This window comes from Pituophis catenifer, unplaced genomic scaffold, assembly GCF_029215685.1.
Source record: "Pituophis catenifer annectens isolate HBS135680 unplaced genomic scaffold, rPitCat1.0.hap2 SCAF_2, whole genome shotgun sequence".
In the NCBI taxonomy this organism is placed as follows: domain Eukaryota; kingdom Metazoa; phylum Chordata; class Lepidosauria; order Squamata; family Colubridae; genus Pituophis; species Pituophis catenifer.
The window spans coordinates 128,278,577-128,290,521 of record NW_027256882.1 but is presented as its reverse complement, the minus strand read 5'-3'; the positions used below and the strand labels follow the sequence as shown (position 1 = coordinate 128,290,521).

At 39.0% G+C, this 11,945-nt stretch overlaps 1 protein-coding gene across 4 annotated transcripts in view; it reads left to right on the top strand.

Annotated features, from left to right (window-relative positions):
* The window catches only part of MAP2K4 (mitogen-activated protein kinase kinase 4), a 55,416-nt gene continuing 43,471 nt past the window's right edge, over positions 1–11,945 (top strand). For 2 of the 4 annotated variants that reach the window (XM_070937490.1, XM_070937492.1), the window contains exons 1-2: positions 128–510; positions 10,962–10,994. In XM_070937490.1, the coding sequence (XP_070793591.1) occupies positions 429–510; positions 10,962–10,994 (115 nt within the window). In that variant the 5' untranslated portion in view covers positions 128–428. Of the gene's footprint in view, positions 511–10,961; positions 10,995–11,945 lie in introns of all 4 variants that reach the window. The other 2 variants (XM_070937491.1, XM_070937488.1) reach the window with 2 other exon arrangements.

Genomic DNA, 11,945 nt, shown 5'->3' with positions numbered 1-11,945 from the left:
CCTTCCCTTTCCTCCGTCCTTCCTCCGGCTCCTCTGTTTGGGCGAAGGACTCAGAGGCATCATCCGTTCCGCCCGCTGCCTGGGAGGGGTTATACTTGTGCCGCGGAGGTGGGAGGGAGCGACGGAAGAAAAAAAAAAAAGAAGGAAAAACGGGAGCCCCAACAGCGAGGAGAGGAGAGGAGAGGAGCAGCGACGGTTTGGGTCGGTCGGGGCCCGGGAGGCTGGCGCCTGTCGTCCCGAGTCGGGGAGTCTGGGTGTCCCGCCAGCTGCCTGGGGCCGAGGCGGGCGTGCGCGAGGAGCCGGGGGCGGGCGGGCGCGCGGGACGGGGAGGGGGCCGGTCCGCTGCGCTGCTTCTGCTGCATTGCAGCCTCCTTCCCTCCCCGCCGTCCGTCCATCTCTCCCTCCCTCCGCGTCTGGCGCGCTGTACAATGGCGGCTCCCAGCCCTGGTCCCGGCTCTGGCTCCGGCCCCGGGTCGCAGGCGGCGCAGACGACAGTCAGCAGCATGCAGGGTAAGGGAGCGCGCCTCGGGAGCGGCCCTGCCTCCCCCCCCCCCCCGAGCGACGATCCAAAGGCTCTATAGGCCGCGCTTCCACCCCCGCCACCGCCACCCCCGCCGGCCTTCGCCTTGGACTCGCTCGCTCGCTCGCCTGCTTGCTTGCTTGCCTGCCTGCCTGTAGGGACAGGAGGGAGCGCCAGAGCTGGGTAAAGGAGGACCAGGCCTCTCTGGAGGATGATAGGCCTAGAAGCGCGTCCCGGGCAGGAGGTGGAGGCTTGACTTCTTCTCTGGCGAATCCGGGAAGACCCCCCCCCTCTCCCCAAGCTTTACGGAGTGTGAATTTTTTTGGGGTGGTGGTGGTGGAGGGGGTGTGGTGTGCATGCAGGGAGACGAAACGGGGGTGGTGGTGGGCAGTGTTAAAGAGGCGCAAGGCGAGAGGAGTTTATGGGCCCCGAGAACGAGGGAATGAACCAACTATATAGTACGTGTGTACAGTATTGGAGGAGGGGAGGGGGAGCGGGTATATACAAATATGCGTGCAAACAATCAAAACAAAACGCCGTTTGGAATCGAAAGCAGACGATCACCAGCAAATCGGACCTCTGAAACAAACCGATGTGTAAATTTTCGGGAATGTGAGAAGTGGAGCTTTTTTTTTGTTTTTTTTTGTTAACCCACCCCGCGAGGTAAATTCGGGGAGCTTAAATCCCCGGAGACAACTAGAATCTGGTGCAGAAGACGGAACAAACCGAGAGGCCGCAGTGTGTGTGTGTGTGGGGGGGGAGGTTATTGCTGTGTGTAGGTGTGAAGGGTTGTGGGGGGGGGGAAGGGTTACAGCAGGTCTTCGGTGAGTTGTGCAGCAGTATAAAGCTCACTAAGTAGTAAGGCGTGTTTGTGTGGAGTCATGGAGGAGGAAGCGGTGATGTAGCTTTAAGAGGGCGAAATGAATAAAGCCGCGAGGCGTTCCCTTAAATTCGAAGATAGGTACGGTAAGTGGAATGTAAAAGGCAAAAGAAGTCGATTCTGAGCATTCCTCTGCATAGGACAGGAAAGAGGATTATTATTGATTGCAATAATGCGTAAAATGCAGTGTAAAACTCTGAGAGCTCCCTTTTTCAGGATCTGTGTATGCCTGAGGTTGCCATTGTGAATTTCTGGTTAAATCCAGAAATACACTCTTTCCGTTCACATAATGATTTAGATTCACTATGGCATCTGTATTAGGAAAACCGTTCTGAAATACAGTATAGAGGTAGAAGCATATTTTCACTATTGTATCATTCTATCTTGTGTTTCTTAATGGTTATTTCTTATCAATTCAGTATGTGGAAATATGTTAGCATGTCAAGACACTATGATAATAAATATGAGTTGAGTTTAGTTTAGTACTACGGTACTGAGATTGCAAAATATGCATTTTCCTGCAAGCCAATTGATCACTAGTAGATTTTGGGCAGGTAGTTTTTAATAATGCAACTGCTGCTTTGGAACCACTTCTATGAAAAGAGTGCTATGTTTTGTAAAGCATATTAAAGATCTTGGTTTTAATACCTAGTATTTCTATTTCAGGGGATCTCTAATGCCAGGGCTATGAGCCTAGAAGAGTAGCTGCTATTGGGATATTGATGATGTTAAATTGTTCAAGCCAGTGGTTGACTGAATTAATTACATATAGTGCTCATCAGATGCTAGAAAACTGTGATTGACTTTTCCTTACATTAAAAATGCACAAAAATGTTTTTGCAACTATCAGATAATATAGTATATTCTGTTTAATATACACATTTTGTGTTTGAAGCAGTATACAACTGTATGCTGAAATATAAGAATTATCAAAGTAACATATTTAAGGTCAAGATGGTATTCAAAACCTATTTGAAGGAGGAATATGTAATATACTATTTCAGCAACTATCTGTATTGTAAAATTTAATTTTGAACACATTAGTTTATTTTAGAAGCTGTACTAGATGGAGTAATGCACTAATACAGTGCATTAATTAAATTTTGTTCTGGATAGTCTTACTCATGATTAAATTATATGACAATTTTGTCTCACAAATCCTTATCATAGTATAAATACATTGACTGTGCTTCCTAGAAATGCTAGGAGTTGTAATTTAATAACATCTGGAGTGCCACAGGTTGCCACCTCTGATTAACCTATGTAAGAATAGTATGGTATCTGGTTACCATGTGTAGCCAAATTTCCATTTACTTAGTCTTAATTTCTAGAAATGGTATATCAACAAGCAAATTGAGGGAATTTCTTACCATGCAAGAGCTTTTTATTGCAGTATCTTTTATTTAGAATCTTAGTGTAAGTTTAAACAGCAGACTAATATTCACTTCCTTATAAAATGTTATTTTTATTTCTGGTAGTCTCAGACACTGACATGAAGAGAACTGTAGGAATATTCTGTTTTTTATAGCAGAAAAAGGACTTTGAGAATCCCAGTATTTGATTTGAACCAATTTCTCAGCATGTGGATGTTTTAGAAAACAATTACTTTGTAGCATTTATGTTTTAGTTACTTCCATGTTTTGTTTCATAGTAAAGATTACTGCCCCTGGATATTAGAAACAATGTGTTGAATTGATAGGACTTTTTGATTTATAATATATTAAATTGGGAAAACATCTTGTTTAAAGTTGTTTTCAAAATCTGCTTATTGTAACTAATAGTTTATTGTGAGGCATTCTGTACTTTAACAATTTCTATATTTGTCTGAAAGACATTGTAATCAAATTGGAAGCTCTTAGTCTTGTATTGCTTCAAATAAATTATCCAAAGACACACTGTTCTAGCTGGCTGCTTCTGAGGGGAGGTGGGCGGACTAAGTTCTCAATACTTGTATATTGCTGTCTTTATTTCTCTTCCATTCAATCATATTTGTTTCTTGGAGACTGCCTGGATAGGTCCCTGCAGTTTTCTTGCCAAGATTTTTCAGGAGTGGCTTGTGATTGCCTCCTTCCTAGGGATGAGAGAGACTACTAGCACAAGGTCACCCAGCTGGCTTTGCGCCTAAGGTGGGACTAGAACTGAATCTCTCAAGACATTTAACATTAAAAACAAGATGGTGCTCATCACACAGTACAGTATAGCCAGCCGTGATTAATGAAAATTAAACTGCATTAAATTACTATTTTAAAATAATTGGGAAAAATCCAACTTCATGCAAGAAGACTTTCCATGTGTTACTTCTTCTGGAAACCTGCCATATTCCTTTCCTTCAGTCTACTCCACAGGCTCTCCAGTTGTAAATTGGAAGAATGCTCCATTCCTTCTATTTTGTTGATAGGGACTGATTGGTCAATAAATTGAATTATCATGATTATCAACCCTTGTTTAAATAATTGATTTGATTCTGCTTCATTTGCAAGTCCCGACTACTTTATAGGAGAAACTATATTTTCACTGAAAGTTATATACCTTCTAAAATTTATTGATAGAGTGATTCCCCAGTTTTTAAATTATGTTAAGTATGCATAATTTATATACATTATAATAGATGGTAAGCTTGAGTAGAAAAAGCAAATTTAGATAGTTCTTAATACAGGAATCAAATAATTTCATTGTCTACATAAGTTTTATACTCTCATTCTAGATTTGACCAAATATTAAGAGATCAATTTTCTTTTTAGTCTCTGAATGTTTGTGAGATTTTTGGTGCTTCAATAACTATACCAGCTCACAAATGTACAAAAGTACATTTCTCCCACTTATTTCAATGGTAGGTAACATATAGTTGGATACAAGGTATATATTAATAACTCATGTGAGTAAGGAAGCCTGAATGCTTGATAGCTCTTACAGATCCTTGGATGCAAGTCATAACTTGTGGTACAAGGTCAAAAATCATTCTGCTGATCTCCCACTATACTAAATGATTCTACTATAACAAGTATAGACTTGTCTTGGTTGTTGCCTCTTTTGGAGAGGATTTAATATGTTTCTTTTCCCTCCCTGTATTCAAGTTGTGATCAACACATGCACACCCTAGATAAGTTTAGGTAGCTTTCAGAATGAACCAAGAATGATTAATTTCTCACAAAGGAAAAGAATAGAGCTGTGTAATGAGTGTGTCCCATACATAAAAGATGGTGATATGTCCCTCAAGAAGCCATTGCTGGATCCTACATTTATTACTGATTTTTGTCCAGCCTCCATTGGATAAGATTGCTGAGGGCTCTGGAAGAAGTGGATTATCTAGACCTATTTGTATTGAGTTTCAGGCTGGGACATGATACAGGGACAAAATTGATTATGCTTGCCAATGAATTTTGACAGAACCAGTTGAGGTGATACCAGCATCCTGGTTCTTAACAACTGTAGATACCACTGATCCTGGAATCTCTCTAGATTGGATATGGAGTTTGGTAGTTGGAGGTGAAGGAGGATTTTTAGGGCCATGTTGATGCTGTAGTGTGACTCGTTTTCTGTGACTGGTTCCAGTAGATATGGGAGGGAAGGAGGGAGAAATTCAGCCCATAACAAACCAGGGTGCCTCAGGATTTGATTTTCTAGTCTCCGTTGTTTTAACATCTACGTTTGTTCAGCTTACTGAGTTCATGCATCAACCTGTACTGAGTTGTCCAAGTTATTCTGTTGGGGCTTGTTTCATTTCCTGGAAGCTGTTTGGATCTGGCTGAGGAAGAATATGCTTAGCATTGACAAAAATGAATGCCTAATAGGTGCATGGATCTTCTGGGGAAGATACAGAACTAATGCACAATTTTTATTTATTTATTTATTTATAATTAAATTTATATACTGCCCTACTCCCGAAGGACTCAGGGCGGTGAACAGCCAAAAAAGTAAAATACACATAATACAAACATTAAAAACCGTTTAAAATTTGAGAATCTTTCTGGATTCACAGATCCTACTCAAAGATCAGGTGGCAGCTGTGGCCAGGACGGGCTTCTTATAGGTTCAGCTAGTGTACCAGCCATGTGATTTCCACTTTCTCACAGTTATGTATTCCTTGGTCACCTTATGTGTGCAGTACTGCCACATGCTGTACATTACTGTAGCTCCTCTTGAAAGCCACTCAGAAACTTCAGCTGTTCCAGAATGTAGCAGTGCAAGCAGTTATACCCCTACTACATGAGTTGCATTGATTAAGCTTTAAGTATAATTCCAGAGCTTGGTTATCACCTATTGGCGCTTTATGGCATAGGGCTTGGCTATTTGTGGGGCCACTTCTCTCCTATCCCTAGATCTAACAGAGTTGGTGTGCTTCATATTCTTCCATTAAGCAAAATCTTCTAATAGGATTTATGAGGTAGACTTTCTCTATCACATCATTTGCTCCTTAGAATAACATCTCCCTGTCCCTAAGGTTTGGACTAACCTGATCTTGTAGACCATTAAAAAGTCTTTGAAAAACATGATTCCACCTCTCAACCCCCTCCCGCAAGTCCTGGGATAGGTCAGGATGTACCCATTTGATGTGCAGTGTCTGTTTGGCTAGGATATGTTTGTTCATCCTTGCTATGCCTGTTACATTCTCTTTTTGTTTGTTTTAGGCAATGTAATGTTTTAAAATTACATTGCCTATAATCTTATAGACTTGGGCAGCTTTATAAATTTTAATTATAAATAAATCAAAATTCGTAGAACAGAATATGATCCAGAATTTAGACAGTATAAGCATAGCACCTGTCTTTAAGCCAAAAGCATATTTTTCTGGGATCTTGTATCAGGTGTGGAAGCCCAAGAGAAAGAAACTGTTAATTCAATACTTTTCCAACAGGCTTACCAACTGTGAGGCTTCCAAATCACATTTTGTCCTTTGTCTCTGGATCTTTGCACAGGGCTAGAAGAGAAGTAATTTAATATAAAAAAGAGCAAATTAATTTCTTCTAGGAATGATCCCTTAATATCACTAAAATATAAGTTACAATAATGCAAAATGTACTTTATTGTAATCTGTTATAAAATTTGAACATAGTTAAATATTCTGCCCTAGTCAGCAGTGTTTAACATGCCTCCTTGTAGACCTGGGAAGCTTCATATGCAAGAAGTGGGAGATTTTTAAAAATATATATCTAACCTGCATCTACTTCTTTGTGTTTTCAGTGAATTGGTTCTTGTCTTGTCCTCTGGGGCAACTGAACAAGTATACTCCCTCATCTGCAAAATGGTCCTTTTTAGATATCTAAAGACTACTATTATGTTTTGTCTCTTTTCTTTTCCAGGCTTACCATACTGACTTCCTTTAACCTTTTCTCATTGAACTCAGTTTTCAGTCCTCTCACTTTGTTTGTAGCCTGCATCCATTTTATCTGTGATGGGCAACAACTGGCCTTTTAAATAACAAACCAGATTTATGTTTCTGGGGATAGCTTTTAAACATTTTCATCTCTTTTAACTTTGTGTAGAACCGTATCTTTTGGCACCCCTAATAAAGTTGATTTTCATTTTCAGTTAACTAGTCGTGGCCTGCTATCACCTGGCTGAGCTTGGCTAAGCTATAGACTTCCAAAGTTTTGTTTGGTTTCCCCATACCATAGTTCAGCCTGACTCAGGATGGGGTAAGGATTTCCCCTATAGTCCTCAGCTGGTGGGAAGGGCAACACTGACTATAATAAAGGGGTGTGGTGGCAGCAGCAAAGGGACCTAATTTTCTAGCAGCTATTGGCCTCTCAGAACCAAAGTGCCTAAATGGGATGGCTGGATCAATCCTGAAAGCACCTTTAGTGTTACATAAGTGCAGTGGTGGGATTCAACCGGTGTAACAACCGGTTTGCTTCGCACGTGCTTTGTGCATGCATGCGTGCTTAGCTCGCATGCGCGCCAAACAGGCGATCTGTGCGCATGCAGTATATTTGAAAACAGTGCCTTCTACTGCAGTTCCAATAAACAAAACAGCTGAGGCATGGCAATCCACGCTGCCACGCCAATCAGCTGGGCTTCAAACAAAGGAAATAAAGGTAGGTATAGCGCAGGGGCAGACGGGCCCAGCTGATTGTCGGAGCGAACTGGTTCGCTCTCAGCTGATCATCGGAGCTACCGGTACATCCGAACAGGTCCGAACTGGCAGAATCCCACTCCTGGTAGAGTGTGACAGTAACTTACTGTGATGCTGAATCTGTGCTTCTGTTAATACATCCCAAAATAACATTTAGCATTTTAGCAGCTGTAGCACATTGCTCTTATTCAGCTTGTGACCTACTAAAACAAAAATCCTTTTTATGTGAACTATTGGCAAGCTAGATCTCCCCCATCCAATATTTTCTCCCCAGATCCAAGACTTCATATTTCTCCTTGTTCTTGTTTGTTTTAGCCTACTCTCCAAACCTGTATTTTATAATCATTCCCATAGCCATCAATCTAGGTGATTAATAAACATGGTGAACAATATTGGGTTTAGGATAGAGCTCTGCCTTTCCATTTGATGCTACTCTCCCACAAGCTAGGGAACCATTTATTAGTCTTTTCTAGCAATGGATATTCAGGCAGTTATGAATCCATCTAACAGTTGTATAATCTGGTTCATGTTTTTAACATTTTATGAATAAAGTTATAATGAGAGACTTTATCAAATGCTTTGCTAAGATCACTATGTTCATGGCATGCCCCCAAGATCATTATGTTCATGGCATGGATCTATTAAACTTATAGTAATTATAGAGTTTAAAGTACTATAGAATGACACTATTGTAATTGTCTTTGTGTTCTTTATTTACAGCTATATTTCTGCCTCTCCCTGCCTCTCTGCCTTGTGCTCTCTTCTCTTAGCATATTATTTGAATTTCATCACTGGTACTCTTTATGTCTCGCTTAGCTTGGTTGAACTTCAAAGAGTATAAATTTTCATGTTTCAAATTAAAAAAGATATTAACTATGAGCAGCTTGATATGTTTCTAACTGGTGGTCATAGCTGAGAAATGATTCTTTCCTTTTGATTTGCTCATGTTTCTAGATCCCTTGTTTTCTATTTGCAATCAAGTATTTTGCATATAGGTTTTTAGAAAACTAATTATGGAGATTTATTGTGAACCAGTTTCTGAAACTGTTGGGAGCAAATGTTTTCTGTTACTATTAATTATAATTCATGTAATAACATGAATGGAACACTTAACTGCACCTATGAGTTTACATAGAATTTTCAGATTGTGCATACACAGGGATGCACATTGTCAAATATCAGGTGGTGTACTTTCTTGCTCCTGCAATTGGCTGACATGAATTTATATAATATGGTATAAATTTCCCTTCAGATTGAACCCTTCACTGTGATTATACAATAGAAAGGCTAGTTCAAATCTTCAACTTGTCAGATTACAGTAATAGTAAATAAAATAACCTGATACAATTTGAGGCAACCCAACCCCATTTGTTATGTTACAACTCTTGAGCTGTTACTGAATCAGAAGCTGTCCGTAATGTTGATTATATTTATTCCTTACACCAGTAGTTCATTAAGTGTAACCTGAAATTATATTTAATAATAAAGATAGAATAGTCCATAGCTAAATAGAGCTTCTTGATTAAAGGCTTTTTACAGTATCTTTGATTGTTATATTAAAGTTTTGCTTCTGAATTTTGTAGGGTCATTTGGTGCTGTTTCAAAGCTAACACATTTTCAAACATTTTATTAAATGATGATAACTGAGGTCATAAGAGTCATCAAAATTCTCATATCTGTATCTACACTACTGTAAAAATATCCTCAAGTAACTGCTTGCCTTTGAATATTGCAGTACACTAAGAATTAGAGTTGAATTTGTCATTAAAATATCTTGGAATTCTATAATTGCAAGTTATTACAATTTTAATTCTCAATCTTAAAATGGCAAAATAGTGGCTATTACCTTGTACCATGTTTTATGCTTTGAGCTACCAAAGAAAAGGTGAGATAGAAATCTTAGAAATAAATAAAGCATTATTTTAAGAGAATTTAGTAGTCTCAGTTCATTGACAAGCGAGATTGGACCTGGGTAGAGAATTCTACTCGGGACCAGATTTATCTGAGGGTTAGAATATCTGCGAAGGTAGCCTTAAAAACATGCAGAGGATGCTTAAGAGAAATTTTGGTAATTCAAGGAAAGCTAATCATTCTTCAAACCAACAAAAATAACATAAAGCAGTTTGGGAAAATAACCAAACAAAGCAAAAATCAATATCTGCCTAGTTTCATAAAGGCTGAAGAAACAGAATTGGAATTTATGCAAAATATAATTCTGGTTATATGAATTACACAACTATTGAATGGCAGGGAACTGTACCTTTTTATATAGAAATGGCAGTCCCTATCCTTTAAAGCAGGGGTGGGGAACGATGGCCCTTTTATAACTTGTGGACTTCAATTCCCTGAATTCTTGAGCCAGCGATACCAGCCAATTCTGGGAGTTGAAGTCCACAATTCATAAAAAGGGTCATCGTTCCCTAGCCCTGTTTTAAAGCCATGGGGAATAATCTGTGAGTTGCATATTTGTAGCAGTTTGCTACTAACATTTATTGATACGTCTTCTCTATTCAATCTGTCTTCTAACTTCATGTCCATTTCTGTCCACAACTTTGAGAAGTCTTTCTCCCCAAATTTGCTGCTAATATCCATAGCTTGTTTCTTGTTGCTGTCCTTGGTGACTTCTATTGTCACCCACATTTTGCTTTCTGTGCTGTCTGGCAATAAGCTGTGGCATTTATTTGCCACTCATAATTACGTTGCCCCAAATTTACTTCTCCTGATTTGTTTGTGTTAATAATAGGGAGAAAAAAGAGAGTATTTCCACTTTCTTTGTATATAGAAGGATGTGGCATCTGCTACTATGCAGATTATCTTTTTTTTCTTGTGCTTTAAATTGGAAATCTTAGCATCTACCAGCACATAGTCTGGCTTCCACACTCAAGAGTACTCTGTGATTATTGTGCCTTTGAGTCTGAGTGCAGTCATTAATTCAAAAAAAGTTTCTCACCCATGCATTACAATGAAACCTAAGCTGACCTGGAAAAAACTATTTTCAAAACTGTATTTGTAAATTTCAGAATGTTGCCACAGAAGTCATCATATGGAAACCTCACTAGCTATTTATTTTTAACTTTCTGTTTTTAAATTAACAACTAATATGCAACCTCTATCAGTTGATCTGATCCGGATGTTCATGTGATCCTTTACAAACATTTTGGATAGAATAGTTCAACTGTTTTTTAATAGATAAGCTTTTTCTAAGCTAAGGCACTTCAGATTCTCTGGAACTTCAAATTCCATTGCCATTCTAAAAATTATATTCTCAGTATAGGTTGCAGGAGTATCCTAAGGAGATTGCAATTGATACCAACAAGAAAATCAATTATTGGAATTTGTTCTTTGCAATTCAGATATTACTTTACCTATGTTAAACCTGTTATTTGGTCTCTTAAGTTTTTTTTAAATGAACATTAAATGTGATTTTAAAGGTTATGAACATCTGTAATTTCCAGTAAATGAACTAGAACTTATCTTTTTTGCTTTAGGCTTTCAGATAAACTTCTGTGAAAAAGCACAAAGTAAGATACATGTTTTATAGTATTCTGCTATTTTAATTTATTTTTAAATCATTCTTGGTATTGGGAATGTGTTCACTGTTGATCTAACTAACAGGCCATGCATTAATACAATGACAGTGCTTCCATTTTTCATTTTCCAAAATGGTATTCTATTTTTTAAATCTTTAATTTGTTATTTATCTTGGATAATGATAATTGTTCCCACAGTAAATAGCTTAAAATATATGTAAGATTTTTGTCTTTTGCAAACTAAAAGTGTATTTAAATTCTGTGTAATATAAAAATACTTATTTTCATATGATTTGTAGATGTAAGTATTTAAGGAAACTATTTAAACACTAAACTGATTATTTCAGTAAGGATCTGATATTCAGCAAATTAGGGCTCTCCCTTCAGATATCAAGTTATATATGGACTAACATATTTGGTTAGATTATCAGTTTAATATTGACCAGCAACTCACCAGCGTCTCATAAGATGCAATTTACCACTGCTGCTACATGAGACTCTTTGATTGGAAATGTTGGGCATGAGTGCTGAAAAGGGAGTGCATGCACGCTCATTGGGGACGCGAACTGGAAGAGCTTCGGTTTCTGGCGCACGCATGCACACCAGGCTGCTCCTCTTCTGGTTTCTGGCGCGCATGCGTGCACCGGAAAACAGAAGACCAGTTCTTCCAGTTTTTGGCACTGTCCCACGCACGAAGGCCACCTGATCATCCCATGCACATGCAGCCAGAAACCTGGAAGAGCAATGGGCGAGGCCATGCGGGCCGGGCAATATGGCTCTGTGTGCCACTTCGGGCACGAGTGCCATAGGTTCGCCATCACGTATCTAAAGAATATGTGCTAGACATTTAAGTCATAACTCTCTTTTCTTAGTTAAGGTTTTACCTTAAACCTCTTAAGCACATTCAAGCTTCCCTTTTCATATCACCCATCATTTGTAGAG